Source organism: Ovis canadensis, chromosome 19 (assembly GCF_042477335.2).
Source record: "Ovis canadensis isolate MfBH-ARS-UI-01 breed Bighorn chromosome 19, ARS-UI_OviCan_v2, whole genome shotgun sequence".
NCBI lineage: Eukaryota > Metazoa > Chordata > Mammalia > Artiodactyla > Bovidae > Ovis > Ovis canadensis.
In genome coordinates, this window is record NC_091263.1 from 25,595,388 (window position 1) to 25,613,674 (window position 18,287).

Genomic DNA, 18,287 nt, shown 5'->3' on the forward strand with positions numbered 1-18,287 from the left:
TTGATGGGAGAGAAGGAGCAACCCCCCCATCCCCCAAACACACACACACAGACAAGTATTGAAAGAAACACTTGGAGCAGGAAGAAAACCATGTCCTTCCTCTGACACAGAAAACAGACCTTTGCCATTCAAGGCTGGCTGGCTTATCTTCAGGGTTAATTAATGCCTTGTGGTGGTTGAGGCTAATTGAGTAAAAATGTACGATTTCAAACCCCGATCCTCAGACATATCCGGTTTAGGTGAAATTGACTGGGCAATGGAATAGTGGACCCTTTGCTGTTTGAAGGGGATGGAGTAGGCAAGGTGAGGAAGCAAAGAGAAGACGTGAAGAAAATCCCAAATCATCATGGAATTCAGACAAAAAGTCCCTGAAACTGTAGGTGCTAGCTTGAGAAAAAGTTTCTTTCCATTTAAAATACCTCAGAAGGATCTGTGAAAATGAATGAAGTTCTATATAGGGTACAGAATTTCAGAGTTTCTCACAGACAGGAGTTTTGATCATCCTTGTAAGTCTACAGAGCCAGGAGGAGTGGGAACAGAAAAGGGTCTGTTTTGAGGTCTGTTTCCCTGATAGCTTACTTGGTAAAGAATCCACCTGCAATGCAGGAGACCTGAGTTCGATCCCTGGGTTGGAAAAATCCCCTGGAGAAGGGAAAGGCTATCTACTCCAGTATTCTGGCTTGGAGAATTCCATGGACTGTATAGTCCTTGGGGTCGCAAAGAGTCGGACACAACTGAGCGACGTTTGCTTCTTCACTTTTCCTTGCAGACCATCCTAAGTCTTTTTGTTTGAGAAAGCAGTTCTTATTCTGGGCAATTTGTGGCTGTCCCTAAATAATACTGTCGATTGGTTTAGCAATACTGTCCATTGCTTCTCTGTGCGATGTGCACTATAAAGTTACCCCCATAGGTAGTTAGAGATACAGGTGTCTCCCCTTTTTACAGATAAGGATGCTGAGCCTCAGAGAACTTAGGGTGCCAGAGACCACATTGTAGTGCGAATGAGGACTCAGGCTGCTCCCCTATATTTGCGCAGTGAGCAGGTGTGGTCACACTTCACAACACATGTGGATTTCTTACCTTACAGTTTTTCATAAGAGAAATGGCAAGTGCATCAGATTCTTTTATGTTCAAATATCCAGGCAATTAAAAAAAGACTGTTAGAAAATAGCAAAATTAACATGCACACCCAAGGGCAGGGATTTTAGCAGTCCTGCAGTCCATGGATACATTCTTTGTTTTTCCTAATTGAGGGCATTTGTAGATGGAGGGATTCAGATGCTTTTGGGTTAAGATGCTTGGTTCTGTAAGTGGTCATGGGGACTGCAGGGCTGAAGGGTTTTATTATACTTGAGGGGAGAAAAGGCAGAGAACTGTTGCATAAATGCACAGTCCCTAAATTAAAATTATTTAGGAATAAACATTACCAACTAACACTTGTCTTGATTTATAGTTGGCCAAATATTTTCATGAGTTTTCTGATTTTCATATCTGATTTAGTGTGTTTAATAACTATTATATTGAGCAATTATGTGATAAATGTCTTCTGATTTAAATATTACAAAATGCTTCAGCTTTTGAAGAAGACATTAGGGATCGTTATCTTCATTGTGCAGACAAGGACACAGAGAGTCTCTGTGGTCATGTAGAGGGAGGGGTGGAATGGAGACGGTTCTCATGTTCTGCAGAACCTAGAGCTTCTCCCAGGAGTCATTTGATTCCAAGTGTCCCCCCTCTGAATCCCTGATGTCCAAAAGAAATAATGTGAGCCACTTATGTAATTTAAATCATTCTAGTAGCCACATAAAAAATGATATAAAAAGAAACAGATGAAGTTAATTTTAATAATGTTTTATTTAGCCCCAAGTATCAACATATTATCATGTCAGCATACAATCAATGCAAAAGTTTTTTATTAGTGAAATAGTTAATATCTTTTAGTGCCAAGTCTTTGAAATCAGTTTCTGTCTTACATGCATGTCTCGGTGCAGACCGGAACCCTTTGGGGTCTCAGCTGCCACACCTGGCAGTGGGCTGCCATACATGACAGTGTGGCTCTAGCTCCTCCAAAGCCATTACAAGCCCCTGACCTTGAGACTGGTCTCCATCACGTTGGAGCACCTTGACAGCGGGTGTGTGAGATGGGCTTCAGCAAGATTCTAAATCTGTAAACTTGTGGTTTTCAGATGTAACTATTGGAGCCTTCATGTCGGACAGTGTGGTTCTCCTAAGGTGAGATGCTTCTCTCTTTCCTCTCGGTTCTGTGTGGGCGAGGGATGGAATTGGGTTGGGGGGCGGCGCAGGGGATTTATTTATCATCAGTCAGCAATCACTCTGCTCTGTTCCTTGTATGCGGAGGTGCTCGGTAATTGCGACTGCTACCTTTGTTTCCCTATTCTTGTTATCCTGTATCCCAGGGTTTCCAGCTGGTGGGCCTTGAGTGGCTTACATGTGTGAGGATAGCATCCTTGGAGCTTCTAGGCAGAGGTTTCTGCCTTTTGCCATGAACAGCCCTTTCTGTGGATGTGCTATACATAAGCTGTCATTTCCCGTGGGTGCTATGACACTGCCTTGTTCCATCTGTTCATCCCTACCTACAGCCTTCAACTCCACTTCCCCACTTCCTGGTCCCCAGCCCCCCAGGGACTGGGAGCCTCCTGCCCCCTCACTCTTTGGTGACAGCTGAGGGTGAGGGGCTTGAGTTCACTGTGAAGCCCATGCCGTCTGGATCCCTCCTGCAAAGGCCAGTGGGCTGCTGTCCCACCCACGAACCCTCTCCAAGTATTTCTGTCTGTATGAGTCAGAGGAGGCAGAATTACACTTTGGAGTGGGAGCCAACTCTTAGGTTTTGTTAACAACCTGATTGCAGAACTTTCTAAAATAGGCTAGTAGGATCTTAGAGCTGGAAGGGATCCCAGAGGCCATGGAGTTCCACACCCTGGATTCCTCTCATTCAGCAGGGCCTTTCTCTTGAGTCTCTACCTCAGGGCTACACAGCCTCCTCTGGAAGGAGGGACCACCTCAGATGCGGGCTTAGGAACTTCTAAGGGAACCAGTTAACTCTAGGTAATGAAAAACATCAAGTTGTTCAAGTTACTTGCCTTGTGCACACTTACCCACAAAGGCTATTTGTAGGCTTTGTCAAATTGGCAGTAGCCAGAACTGTCTTTCAGAAAATCCATGGATGATTTACATTTTCAAGATTGAGTGTAAAGTTACTGAGCCAGAAGTGACTCTGTTACTCCAGAGATTCTGATATTTTTAAAATCCATGACTCCTTTATTGAGCACTGCAATGGGCAGAAAATTGTGGGGAAACGTAATATTTAAGGCATTCTGAATCAAGCAGATTTGTTAGACCGAGCCATAAATACATCACAAAACATCATCAATATAATACAGTATGTGGTAGGTGCTATGTGAACAGTATAGATGGTACATAGTCTAAAGATTTAGAAAAGATGGTAACTACTCTAAGAATGATCTAAACAGAGACTTGGATTATATTTTCTTATCAGATACCTAGCCTTAAGGGCCTTTAGCTTTCAAGTTTTTTTCTTTTTCATTCTTTTTTTCTTTAATTCCTGAGAGTTAATTTAAGATGGCCAATCATGTTGGAAAGAAATGAATAAATTTAATATGGCATTCCCCCTCTGCCCCGAATATTACATTGTTGAAGAGGCAGAATAGTCTTGAGATTGAGAGTGGAAACTCTGGGGCCAGGTGGCCTGGGTTCAGCCCTAACTCTGCCCTTAAGAGGTGAGTTTCCTGAGCAAGGCTGGTAACCTCTGTTTCAGGATGGTCACCTGTTAAAAAGGCAATCGTGCTCACCTCACTGAATATCCTAAGTTTTTATGAGAGCTCAATGAGCTAGAACAGTGCCTGGTTTAAGTGTTCAATTTTATGCTTATGCTCAGTCATGTTTTACTTCTTGTGACCCTTGGAGCAGGCCGGGCTCCTCTGTCCATGGGATTCTCCAGGCAAGAATACTGGAGTGGGTTGCCATTTCCTCCTCCAGGGGGATGGATCCTTTACTTTCCATAGGGTTGGATTTCTCCTTTATCACCCTATTCTCTGCATTGGCATTTTCTCAGATGGAACAGCTTTCATGGCTACAGATGGTTGTGGTTGGACTTGAGAGACCAAAGCTCCAGCTGGTGGCCTCACAAAGTCATTTTCCTTCTGCTCACTCTTCCAAGCAGTGTGCTCTGGCTTCTCAGGATTCCCCTTGAATAAAACACATTCCCCGGCTGCTGTTAGTGGAAACCAGGCCCTCTCCAAACCAGGAGCTTCTGGCTTAAGGCATATCTTATGGGTTCTGCTTTTTCATCATCCTTGTATTTTATAAGCTTACATCTGTGAGCTCTAACCCAGAGGGGCTTTTCTTCTTCTGTCCTCTTTTGTGAGGGACAACGCTCTCCAGGGATTTCCTCACACGTAGGTGTTACCCATGGATGGGAGACCCCAGACCCTAGCCTGGGATGGAGGGTAGAATCGGATGAGGTTGATGAACAGGGACGGATGTAGAGTCCACAGAGGAGAACAGCTGGGAGCATTTGGAGAGAGGAGACTTTAGGACCAGAGCCGGGATTACCGGCTCAGACGAGGAGGTCCGCAGACGGCTGTGACAACCATGCCAGGGGTGCCTAGGGGTCCGGAGCTCATGATGACCCATTCCCTCGTTCATCTGCCCCTGTGCATTGGCCTGTTGAGAAGCAGCTGGGTGTCAGATTGGGATGTACTTCCTTGTTGTTCAGTGGCCAAGTCATGTCTAACTCTTTACAATCCCATAGACCGCAGCACACCAGGCTTCCCTGTCCTTCACTATCGTTCATGTCCATTGAGTCAGTGATGCCATCCAACCATCTCATCCTCTGTTGCCACCTTCTCCTCTTGCCCTCAGTCTTTCCCAGCATCAGGGTCTTTTCCAGTTAGTCGACTGTTTGCATCAGGTGGCCGAAAGTATTGGAGCCTCAGCTTCAGCATCAGTCCTTCCAATGAGTATTCAGGGTTGATGTCGTTTAAGATTGACTGGTTTCATCTTTTTGGATCGAACCAGTGCCTCCTGCACTGGCAGGCAGACTCTCTGCCCCTGAGCCACTAGGGAAGCCCTGGCTGTACTGTGGAGAGCAGCCAGCACAGTTAATAATCAGAGAGCTGTCGTTTGAAAGTGCCTACCTGGGCCCGGCACTGTCTAAGCCCTGGTGTGTAGTAACTCTTCACTCTTGTTGCTTTTCACATTGCGGTATAATCTGCATACAATTTAGGCAGGTGCTTGATGGGTCCTGCCCAGTGTGTACACCCGTGTAACTTCTACCCCCATCCAGATGAAGAGCATTTCTGTCACTCCAAGAAGCGTCCTCTTGCCTCTCTCTAGTCACACCCCTCTCCTGGCAGACGACTGCTCTTCTGATTTCTGTCCCCCTGGATCAGTTCTAGAATTTCCTATAAATCGAGCTAGAGTGTGTACACCCTTTGGTTTCTGGCTTTTTGCACTCAGTGTGATGTTTTTGAGACGCAGCTGTATTGTGTGTTGTGCAGTTTTTTCCCGGTACCGAGTTGTGTTCCATTGACTGAGTAGACTGCAATTGTTTGTCTATTTTTGGAAGAATATATCAGAACTCTTTTTTAAAAATTTTGTTTTTTGGCCACACTTTCTTGGCTTCTGGGATTTTAGTTCCTCAACTAGGGATCGAACCTGTGTCCTCCCTCAGCAGTGAGAGTGTGAAGTACTAACAGCTGGACCACCAGGGATTCCCCTGTGTTTTAACCCTTAGTCTTCTTAATAACTCCATGACAGAGATATGGTGATTAGGAGCCTCATTTTAGGGGTGAGGAAACCAAATGACCTGGAGGTTTTATCAGTTTAAAAGAGGAGGGATTCTAGGTTGCAGTAAATGCCTCGAGGACAGTAGAGCAGGGTTGCCCTGTCAGAGGGGGCAAGTGCCACGCTCAGCAGAGGCCGGGGAGGGCGAGTGGGGTCGCAGGTGGCGGTGAGGGCAGTGGCGCCCTTGCTGTGGCAGGTCTGCAGAAATCGGCAGGTCTGCAGAAGTCGGCAGCCCAAGTCAGATGGCCGTGGGTGGGAGAGAGGAGGAGAAGCAGGAAAACGGTACATCTTACCTTCTTTCCATAAGCTTGACTGCTGAGGGGGAAGTGGGAGTGGCGGTGGTTCAGAGAGGGTGTTTGGAGGGCAGGACCAAAGTGGCCCTCCGCTTCACCCTCATCTGCCTGAACCTCACCCTGACCCCCTTCCTTTCTCGGGGCCTGGAGAGGTTGAAGAGGTAGAATGGGGCAGGGGAGGCAGAGGAGGGACTGGGGAGGTGAGGAGGGGAGTGTCTGGTGTCCGGACTGTGGGTGGGACTGGGCTCAGTGCAGGATTCAGTTTGCGATGTGGATGAGGGTGACCACTTCAGGTCTCTTCCAGGAGTGTGAGGGGCTCAGGGTGAGCAGGGAAGGCTCCAGAGACGAGGTAGGGCCCCTCAGAGAGGGAGGAGCAGGCAGAAGGATCGCCCAGGGCGTCCAGGGGACCGGGAATGTTGGCACCCTTTGATGAGGTGCTGCATGTGGCTGAGCAGCAGTGAGCCGGGAGTCTGGAAACTGGCTGATGAAGCTAAGGGGCATCCCAGGCATGACTTTGCTGACAGGCAAGTAGGGATAGACTTGGAGTTACCTTAGGGTCTTAGAGAGACCAGAACATGGAGGAGAGCCAGGAAACCATGCCTGTGTGTGCATGTACCACACACACACACATATACCTCACTTACACACACCATACATGTCACATACCACACACACACACACAGTCACACAAACCATACACACACACCACACTTACACACACCATCCATAGCATGCCTGTTCTGCTCTACGGGGGAGAGTCAAGAGCCATGTAGGTTAGGAATGCTTTGGGCTGCAGTTAAGAGAAAACCTTTCTGAGACTGGTTTTCAACTACGTAGATGTTGAATTGGGCCTCCCTTGTGAAAAGCCTCTTGATGAAAGTGAAAGTGGAGAGTGAGAAAGTTGGCTTAAAGCTCAACATTCAGAAAATGAAGATCATGGCATCCGGTCCCATCACTTCATGGTAAATAGATGGGGAAACAGTGGAAACAGTGTCAGACTTTATTTGGGGGGGGTCTCCAAATCACTGCAGATAGTGATTGCAGCCATGAAATTAAAAGACGCTTACTCCTTGGAAAAATAGTTATGACCAACCTAGATAGCACATTCAAAAGCAGAAACATTACTTTGCCGACTAAGGTCCATCTAGTCAAGGCTATGGTTTTTCCAGTGGTCATGTATGGATGTGAGGGTTGGACTGTGAAGAAGGCTGAGTGCCGAAGAATTGATGCTTTTGAACTGTGGTGTTGGAGAAGACTCTTGAGAGTCCCTTGGACTGCAAGGAGATCCAACCAATCCATTCTGAAGGAGATCAACCCCGGGATTTCTTTGGAAGGAATGATGCTAAAGCTGAAACTCCAGTACTTTGGCCACCTCATGCAAAGAGTTGACTCATTGGAAAAGATTCTGATGCTGGGAGGGATTGGGAGCAGGAGGAGAAGGGGAGGACAGAGGATGAGATGGCTGGATGGCATCATGGACTCAATGGACGTGAGTCTGAGTGAACTCTAGGAGTTGATGATGGACAGGGAAGCCTGGTGTGCTGCAATTCATGGGGTCACAGAGTCGGACATGACTGAGTGACTGAACTGAACTGAGCTGAACTGTGGTTCAGCTGGTAAAGAATCTGCCTGCAATGCAAGAGACCTGGGTTCGATCCCTGGGTTGGGAAGATCCTCTGGAGAAGGGAAAGACTACCTACTCCAGTATTCTGTCCTGGAGAATTCCATGGACTATATTAGTCCATGGGGTCGCAAAGAGTTGGACATGACTGAGTGACTTTCACTTTAAGACGTGAATTAGCTCCCTGGAGTAATGGATTACTTTGGGGATGGTTAGTGGTCTCACACCTTCATCAAGGGTGTGGGCTCTTTATCTCTCCTCCCATCTCTGCCATGCAGGCATCACTGACCCTACAAAAGGCCAGGGTCACTGGAATAACATCATGTCCCAGGGTGTCCTGACTGGGTTTATTGTCTACCTGGAAGTGAAATACCATGATCAAATTAGATATCAGAATTTAAACTGAGAATCATGAGAAAAAAATATTCTATGGATTAAAGATGTGGGGTGTGTGTGTATATATACACACACACACATTATGGTATATTGCTCAGCTATAGGAGTGAGTGAAGTAATGCCATTTACCACAGTAAGGATGGACCTAGAGATGCTCATACTCTGTGATCAGACTCAGATCATACCCAGATAGAAAAAGACAAATCTCATATGGTATCACTTATACCTGGAAGCTATAAAATGATACAAATGAACTTATTTACAAAAACAGAAATAGAAAATAAACTTATGATTACCAAAGGGGAAATTAGGGAAGGGATAAATTAGGAGTTTGAGGTTAACATATACACACTGGTAGATATAAAACAGAAAACAATGAAGACCTACTGTGTAGCACTGGGAACTCTACTCAATATCTTATAATAATCTATAAGGGAAAAGAAGCTGAAAAAGAATAGACATATGTATATATGTTTAACTGAATCACTTTATACCTGAAGCCAACCCAACGTTGTAAATCAACTATACTTCAATTAAAAAAAAGCATTGCAGCCACCAGCTTCTTTTAAAGTCTCAGAGCATTTGTAGTGCTGCCCTTGGGTGCCCCTCTGCTTTCATCTCAGCCTGTGAAACCCAGTCTCCCACCCCAACCAGGGTGTGGGTTGGCCCAACTCTGCCCTCAGGAAGTTTGTTCTCTGGGATTAGCTCAAGAGGGCAGGTCTGGTGTTAGGGTGACAGGCTCCTGGTGTTATGTCATGGAAGGTCGGAGGAAGTGATCAGAGAGGCTTATGAAAGATTTCTGGGCTTTTCCTGGTCCTGAAACAATACTTGGAGTTGAAACAAAAAGGTTTGGGGGAACTGATCTGACGGATGTTGGAGGGAGAGGTGCTTGTGAAGGTCCCAGCCTGTCATTTCAAAGGACTCTGTTTTTTTTTTTTTTCTTTTAACAACCCTCATCGAAGTCCTTTTATCTGTACTGCTCACTTCTGCTTCCTGCTCACCCTGCCTTCCTCTGCCAGGCTCTATCCTGGGAGGAGGAAGCAGGCATTTCCCCAACGAGGGGCCCTGGGATGGTGGGAGGGGCTGGGCTGCTTCTGCACAGTGGCCTGGCAGGACATGTGCTAGGCAGGTGAAGTCTCACAGAGCGGACTCCGGCTCTGCTGGTACCCCTGTCTGTTTGATGAATCTTTGGCCCCTCCTGTAGTTTTCGATTCCTTGGACTAGAGAGATTTCATTTAACAAGGGTGGTGGTGGTTTGAAATTTTTATTGGAATATAGTTGATTCACGATGTTATGTTAGTTTCAGGTATACAGCAAAGTGAATCAGTGATACATATACATTTATCTACTCTTTTTAAAAAATCTTTCCCATATGACTCATTACAGAGTATTGAGTAAAATTTCCCTGTGCTATGTAGTTAAGTCCTTAGTAGTTATCTATTTTTTAAAATTTATTTTACTGTATAATACTGTATTGGTTTTGCCATACATTGACTTGAATCTGCCATGAGTGTACATGCGTTCCCCCTCCTGAACCCCCCTCCCTCCTCTCTCCCCATCCCATCCCTCTGGGTTTTTGAACACCTACTCACTATGCAATATCAGGATGAATTCAGCAGGATCCCAGCCTTGGAGGGCCTGTAGGCTGATGGGATGAATTTGGACATGGACAGTGGCCTTAGTAGGTAAGGTGAGGTGTGGACACAGAGAAGGAAGAAATCCAAGTGCTGGGGTGCTAAGGAACACTCGAGCATCTTCTAAGGATGAACCCAGAAGGAAGTTGGAAACCAGATATTGGATTTCCAGGCACTGCCATTGTCTGACTTCCATTAGACTTGCAGCTGGGTCTGCCCGTAGTTCCTTTCTGCTTGTCACAATTGTTCTCCTCCTAAGCCACATCTCAAGGCAGTGCTGGCAGCAGTGAAATCCCCTAACTCCATCTGGGCCACGCAGTTCCTTGCTTCCTTTCTTCCTCGAGGTTTTCTTTAATGCTTTCTTTTCTCCGAGTTGGTGTTGGTCCTGGCTCCCATCTGTCTTGTCCCCCTGGGCGCTCTTTGCGGGATCATTGAACACAAGTGAGGTCATTGTTCTCAAACTGCTAAAGCCCCTTAATCTTGTTATATCACCCCAGCGGCGTGAAGGCTGGGGCTCCTTGGGGGTAAAAGGGTCTCTTTGTGAGGCCTGGAGAGGAGAAGGTTAAGCCACAGTTTAGGTGAATCTTCCCTCAGCAGATGTTTGCAACCAGAGCAGAATGGTGTGATTCACTCCCTGCTTCCAATAGGGGGCCCCTGGGGAGTCCCCAGAAGGCCAGCAGTGATGTCCATCCATCAAGCACTGGGGGGTGGTCCTTGTCAGTGACAGGAGTGTGCATGTTCATTGGGTTTCACTTGGTCCAGCTATTAGGCAGGGTGATTTCTTCAGCTCTGAAATGCTTTGCTGTTACCAGCTGGGACCGCATTTATCAAGGTCTTTTAGAAAAAGCACTTAACTAATTGATGGGAGTAAACGAAGAGGGAAGGTTTCTGGATGGGACTTTGCAGTTCATGCAATAAAGGCAGTAAATGTGTTGGGGGATTCCTGCTCGTGCGTCTGTTAATCTTGAGTCATGGCATCCCCCTGTAGGGACACCTCTTAAATCTGTTCCTATCTTCCTAATAAAATGGAAATCAAAAGTTAATTGGTGAAATTTTTCAAATAATCTCCCAACATCTGGAGGTTCATTTATGGCTTCAACCAGATGTGTTTTATTAACAACTAGCTGGCCTTTATTATTGGGAAGATAACTGTTCATTTATTGGGAAATAAGCTGGGACACCAGAGAATAGGATTTACAGAGCACCCTGCCCATTTTCTCCCACTCAGGCTGTTTCATACTTTGCTTAGATGCTGGGCTGAAGCCCTAGGAATTGTCCTGTTGGCTTAGTTATCGTTTGGTTCCTCCTGACCTGTAGGGCGAGACCCGTCATCACAGTGGATGTCTCCATCTTCCTCCCCGCCTCCATCAACATCACGGCGCCTCAGTGTCATGACGGCCAGCAGCCTGTGAACTGCCTGAACGTCACCGCCTGCTTTAGCTTCCACGGCAAACACGTTCCGGGAGAAATAGGTAACACACAAGACCAAGTCGGGGCTCCGCATAGCCATCCTAACTGGAGTGGGACTGTGGGATCATGGGCAACCAGGGGCTTTTCTGGAGTTCCCTCCTGAAGTGCCACCTGGCTGGGTTTACAGGCAGCGGATCCACAGGCTAGATGCCCTTTTCCCTAAGGTTCCCCCTCTGCTCTTCTTACCATTAGTTTCCCAATTCAGTGCCACCTCCAGCTCTCAGAAGAATAATATTTGACTGTAAGCATCATTTCTCCAAATGTCCCTGGACCATACTGAAACCTCACTGGGCCACAGGGAGGACAGGTGGTGGGTCTTGTGGACATGCAGTGGGTAGCCTGGCCCTTCCGAAACATTCCATGTACTTAGGAAAAAAAGTAGTGGGACTTTGGAGGCTCTCCCTTGAGCCTGCAGCACCAGCCAGATTCTTTACTGTGGAATCAGAGACAGGATGAGTGGTGGGATTAGCATGCAGAATTTTACAAAGGTTCAGGCTTCCAAAAGGCAGGGAGCTGCCTTTGTTAGCTTCAGATGATGGAGGAGAGGCCGGTAAACCCTGGCCACTGGCAGCCGTCCCTGCCATTTCTCTAATAAGGGGAGGTCGACTTGCTGACTTACTTCCGAGACTGGATCAAGCCCTGGAACAAGACAGGATCAGTGTGGCTTAGAATTCAGAGTGTGTGATCACCTGAAGGAAGTGAATCTGGCGCAGTTGTGCAGATTAAGAAGTCTTTTGTTTTTACTTGAAAGGCTGATGGAATAAAAGAAAGGAGAGCTCCAAGGAAATGAAAAACAAAAATTTTTTTTTAAAAAACCCCACAGCACCACCATTAAGGACCTGGATTCTTTGACTTTCTTAGACATTTTTAATGTCATGAGTGTCTCCTCTCCCTCCTTACATGTAGTCCTTGGACAAACTGTGTCAGCATCCCCTAGGAGTTTGTTAGACGCGCGGAATCACAGGCCCTGTTCTAGACTCTGAACCAGAATCTGCATTCATAAGATCCCCACAGGACGCTGGGACGCATCGAAGTTTGAGATGTTCTGCTCTGGAGTGCACGTGCACGTGCAAGTGTGTGGGAGCCCAGACACACAGAACACAGGCGTCTGTACTAGTCACTTTCTCAGCTGCATCCTGAATGCTCTACCTTAGATGACAATATGCTAGTCCTTCTAGGCCAGGAGTCCCCAGACTCCGGGATCTAATGCCTGATGATCTGACGGGGAGCTGATGTAATAATAATAACAGAAATAAACTGCACAAAAAGTGTAATTCTCTTCAATTGTCCCCAAACCATTTCCCCTACCCCAGTTCATAGAAAAATTTGTCTTCCATGAAATTGGGCCCTGGTGCCAAAAGAGACTGCTGTTCTGGCTTGTTTCATCGACATTTCTCTTGATCTTCAGATGGATTGAATAAACTCAACAGTGAAATCTATTTTTTTTATGGATTTTTGAAAAAGAACTCAGAAATTTCAAAATTGAATATGGATTTACTGTGAACTTGGAACCTGGGTAGTGAGAGAGAACTAACAAACTTTTTGTCTGCAAATCCAGTGAGAGAAAGATACTTGGTCCAGATCACACAGCTCTTGGTGAAGCCAAAGTTGAATTCTGGTCTGATGATACTATTGCTTTCCAAAAACAATTTCCTGCCACCTCCCTAATTGTTTAAGGCACCGCAGTCTCTAGGAAAAAAAAATGGTCTGATGGTCTTGGGACTCATATATCCTCTGCCTAATTAGATGGTATGTCCTTTATCAAATATCAACTCGTGATATAGTTGGACTCCATTAAAAAGCATTTTAAAAGAATTGTTGAGTTGAAGATTACTTCTGGTGTATTTAAAAATAATCAGAACTATTCTATTGTAGAACTCTTAAGAAAAGCAAGCAGTTAATAGTTCATGTGTGTGTTCATTTGTCAAATATTTATTGTGTGCCTACATGAGCCAGCCATGTCCTCATGGAGCTTTTAAGGGGAATTAGAAAGAGTTTCTATGTTGATCCTGAAGCTGCATACACAGTTTTCAGACTCATTAACCACATCACTGTGGTGGTGAAAATGGAGGTAAGTTGGTAGAGCAGGAACAGAGGAGAAGAAACCAAAATGCAAGTTTGGAGCAAGAGTGATTTCAGAGCATATGACATAAGTGCGAGAGCAAACTCTTAATTCGTAGATTCAAGGGCTGAGCCAGGGGGAGATGTGGGTGTTTTCTCACGCTGCCTCCAGCAAGTGTCTCCTTCTGGGGCTCTGGTCATTGACCCCAGTCATTGGGGCCCCTTTCATTGACTCCAGTCACTGGGGCTCCATTCATAGACCCCGGTCACCTGAGCCCCTTTCAGCGACCCTGGTCATCAGGGCCTCTTTCAGTGATCTCCAAGCAGAATTATAATGTAGGTCTGGGCTAGTCATGGCCCTTCAGTGGTGGAGGATGATGGAAGAGACCAGCTGTTGGATGGCATCCAGGACTGCCGCCAGGGGCAGAAGTCTGGCTTTAGGGTGTGGAGCATTGAGCAGGTGCTCCTCCCCTAGTGCTATATGTCACTTCCTTACTCTCCATCTGCCACAGGGGGTCATTGATGAAATCCAGTATCTCCTGATAGTCTAAGGGGATGTTTGTACACATTTATTTAAGAGTCAGGCTTAAAGAGGATGGTAACTGGAGAATTTGGGTATTTGCAGAGCAATGTAGGAAGTTATCTATCCTTGGCATTTCCTGGCCCTTTTTCTGGCATTCAGGGAAATGAGTGATAGCTTAGTTTTTGCAGTAATGGGAGAAATGTAGAAATGTGCCCCTAAATGAGCTGGCAGTGGAATATAGAAGGTTTGAGGAGGGAACCATGGGAAGCTGTGATGGTGGAGCTGAAGTAGCCCCGTGGATACAGACGTGGGTAGAGTTCTCCATAGAAGCTTCCCCAGGGTTCTGCACCATCAGGAAGATCAGGTCCCCAGTTTCCAGATGCAGGAAAGATGGGGATACCTTCAGTGCACAGACATCCTCTGCTCCCCTCCCAGCCTAGTAGCTGGTGCTGGCCAACTCAATGTCATCGCCCAAGCCTCTGCATTGGGAGCCCAGGGCTAGAACTCCAGTTACAAGCCTTCCTCACTCTCATTGCTGGAGGAAGATGAAAGAACATGTTAGTGGTGGTTTTGGCTGTGGCATGCTTGGCAAGAGGGTATCTTCCAGTCACCTCTGAATGTCTGCGTATCCAGAGCAGAGTTTGTCAGCAGAATGGCTGTGTTTGGACAGGACAGCCTGGGCAGTGCAATAAGGAGGTGCCCAGTGGCGTGCTCGGTACTTCTGAACAGTTGTCAGAAGTGGTATATGTCTGCTGGCATCTTCAGCTGTGGGACCACCCTGAGAATGTTTTGGGGGGACTGTAAGCAGTTGACTTATAGTCATCTCTTTAGCTTTTTCTCTCCCTGGGGACCTGGTAGAGCTCAGGCATACACACAGAGAAGGGACTCCATTTGCCTCTTCATTGTCTGTGTTGTAATGGAAGACCCACGGCTCCCGCTTGGGCACAGGACATTCAGGGCCAGCTGTTGGCCCAAGCCACTAGAGGGGCCACTGTGGCTTCTGGTGGTACTATGGGAAACAGAGCAGTTCTCTCTGGGGGCAACTCTGCCTTGGCCCCCATGAGAGCCTAGCAAAGTCCATCCAGGAGAATGGAAACCACACCAGTTATTTTAACAGAGAGAATTTAACACTGGGAATCAGTTAGGCAGGTCATGGAGGGCCTGGTAGTGACTGCAGGAAGCTGCTTGTAGGTCTGTATGAGGTATCTTAAAAGTGGTTCCTGACCAGCCACAACACAGCAGATGAAATCTTGTCAGAAGTGTGAATTCTGTGTGATTCAGAAACTCTGAGAGTAAGGCCCAGCAACCTAGGTTTTAACAAACCTGCAGCTGGCTTGGATGTGAGAACCTCTGGTCAAGGACAACAAAGGGAAAATGTTATATGTGGGGTGGACCACTTGCTTGGGGTCATCAGAACCTGTAAGCTTGGAGAAGGGACCTTGCAGACCTGGCATCTAAACCTCGGAGGTGGGGACACTGGTTGGTGCCATTGGTATATCCCAGGGTTGCAGTGAGGCTGGCTCTAGGGTTTGGCGGGGGGTGGGCGGGGGAAGAAATGAAAATTAACTGCTGTTGGAAGCAGCTGCGTGGAAAACAGTCGCTGGGTTAAGCTGATGAGAAGTCCCTTCCCCTCCTGCAGCCTTGCAGCCTCCCTCAAGCTGTCTATCTTGGTGGGGTCTCTGCTCCTTACTTGCAGACCAAGCCTGTACCTAACTTGCTGGCCAGGCTGAAGCCTAAAAGCACTTGTCAGTCCTCAGAGGCTGAGACTCAAGCAGGCAATTCTGGACTATCTCCGGAAAGCTAGGTGGAAACCACGCAGGGCTGAGCCCTAAGTGGTTGTGTTCTGTGCTCTGACCTGGCACCCCCATATTTCCGTGGCTCTTATGCAGTCTGGCGAGGCTGAGAGTGAGCAGGGGGCTTGTCCTGCCCCCAGACAGGCAGTACAGCCAGGTCCTGAGAAATGGCACCAAGGTCATGCAAGGCAGTGATTGACACCAGGCAGTTTGTACCCAGACCCTTCCTCTGGTCCTCAGGGTGCATTTTTACTCCGGAGAGTGTTTGCACATGGAGAACATTTTCTGAGCTCCTTCTGGTCTCTCAAGAAGCATGGAGATGGGATAATGAGGCAAGTCCATGTTCTGTGAGGAGAGGGGACCCTACTGTAATTACCACCTCATTGCTTGGAGGGTGGGTAAGAAAAGTTAGGAAAGTTAGGAAAGTAGAAGCAGTCTCTTTCTCCCCTCTCCCCTGGAAAACTTGAAGGGAAGCTCAGAATAAGTCTGGAAGGAGGATTTATTGGTAGAATTTCATAGCTGAAATCATGTTCTAATGGAGAATGGGAATGAATCAAAACTCGCCGGGAGCGACCAGAGCCACGTTGATGCAAGACAGCTGGCTTGCTGCTGGCCCAGGCCGGTGTGGGGGGCCCTGGGGGACCAGCTGGGGGGTAGGGAAAGGAGGAGGCTGGAAGCATGACTCCAAGCAGATCAGCTTTTCCATCAAGATGACATCATTCGACATGGCAGGGACACAGGCTGCCAGAAGGAGAGCTGAGGCTGTGCTGTGTGCCGTTGGAGCAGGCCCTAATCAGAACCAGCGCCTCCCTGGGCCTGGCTGACTGAGCTGGGGAGGCCATTGGCAACTCTGCCAGCCTGATGCTCCCATCTTCCCACAAGGCGGGCTGCTGAGCCAAGCATGCTGCCCAGCTGTTTCTCCAGCATCTCCTCTGCTGCCTGGGGCGGTGGGGCGCGGGGGACCTTCCTTTCAGACACACCTGGGGTGGGGGCTGTTTAAAAACCACTGGTCGAGCTCAGAGTCAGGATGATCTGCCCTTCTTCCCACTCCAACAGCTACCTCCTCCCTCAGGCTGGGTTTCCCATGATGTGTCTCTTGGTTTTGTTGTAGAAGAGAGATTTGATAAGGTGCTAACTTCTTATTGTATAATTTAAAATACCAAAGTACGTTTTAAATCAAGGAGAAACTCTGAGTAGGCAGTTCAAAAGATGAACTGTTTCCCAAATGATTGCACTTGGTAAATCAGATGAATCTGGTCTGTCTGATTGTACACTTTCACACTTTAGAAATATCGGATAGGTGAGCTTGTTGGCATGAGTACACTCTGCCCAGAGCAGAACAGCGGTTGTGGTCCTCAGATCAGGGCTAGTGACTCAGAGCTGTTTCTCCTCTCCCTTGAGTTGCAAGAGAAATATATTGGGCCAGTGATTCTGCAGTTAGACAGAGTTTTGGGAGACTAAGCTTGATGTTTGTAAAATATCTGCACAGTTCTTGGCACATATGGAGGGTCAAATTCATTCTGTTTTCTGGACTTGCCCCACTGTAATCCAAATTCTTGCAGAAGTAAAGCCTGTGGCAAAGATTTGGATGCACATTGTTGATTCACGGGGGGATCCCAGGAAACACCAGTAGGAAAGCAGGACCTTGAGAAAAGAAGGGAAGGCAGCTGCAGTAGTCGGGGTTCACCAGAGAAACAGATTCATGAGGATATTGGATACTGTATATGTAGGTATAAGGTATTGCAGCTCAGAAGCAGTCTGGAAGCAGCATTCATTGGTTTGGGGGGCACCTTTGGTCTTTTTCCTTTAAGACCATCAACTAATTAGGTGAGGCCCACCTACATCCTAGATGGTAATCTGCTTTATTCGAAGGTGGCTCAGGCGATGAAGAATCCACCTGCAATGAGGGAGGCCTAGCTTCGATCCCTGGGTTGGGAAGATCCCCTGGAGCAGGGCATGGCAACCCACTGCAGTATTCTTGCCAGGAGAATCTGCATGGACAGAGGAGCCTGGCAGGCTACAGTCCATGGGGTCGCAAAGAGTCAGACATGACTGAGCGACTAAGCACTAACTGATGTAAATGTCAACCTCATCTAGAAAGTACTTTCACTGTGATGTTCAGATAGGTGTTTGACCAAATACCATGGCTTAGTCGAGTTGACCAGAAACCATCACAGCAGCAGAATAGAGCATGTGTTATTGAACCTGTTACCTCTGTTAAGAGGACTGCCAGAGTGGAAGCCTGCTGGGGAAGCCTGGGAGCCAGTGTAGACACACCTCACAGTTACCCCACCCAAGGGACCGGGGAGCTGGGGTCACGCCTTCTTTCGGGCTGTCCCAGGGGCTTTAGTCCTTGGTGCTCCTGGCCTGCTGTCCCAATGGGTGGGGCCACCAAAGCCCTTGTGAAAAGGAGTTGCAGGTGCCAGCAGTTTAGAAGTTGGGTTGGACAGCAGAGGAATGGTAAAAGCCAAGAGGATGTGGGTGGGGCACGATGCTATCTGCTCTGTCTTCCTGTGCTCATTTCCACCCGATTTTCTCTGGGCTTGGCCATTCATTGCTAACGAGATGGTTCAAATGTGCTGTTCTCTCCATGGTCACCCTTCACGCCCAGCCACGGAAGGGCAGCTGTGGCTCCCTCACCTGGCAGGATGGCCAGATGGGGAGTGCAGA

General features: G+C 47.4%; 1 protein-coding gene across 1 annotated transcript in view; it reads left to right on the forward strand.

Annotated features, from left to right (window-relative positions):
- The window catches only part of ITGA9 (integrin subunit alpha 9), a 368,409-nt gene that overhangs the window by 76,266 nt on the left and 273,856 nt on the right, over window positions 1-18,287 (forward strand). Inside the window, exons 13-14 of the mRNA XM_069561451.1 lie at window positions 2,187-2,232; window positions 11,088-11,242. Coding sequence (XP_069417552.1) covers window positions 2,187-2,232; window positions 11,088-11,242 — 201 coding nt within the window. The remainder of the gene's footprint in view (window positions 1-2,186; window positions 2,233-11,087; window positions 11,243-18,287) is intronic.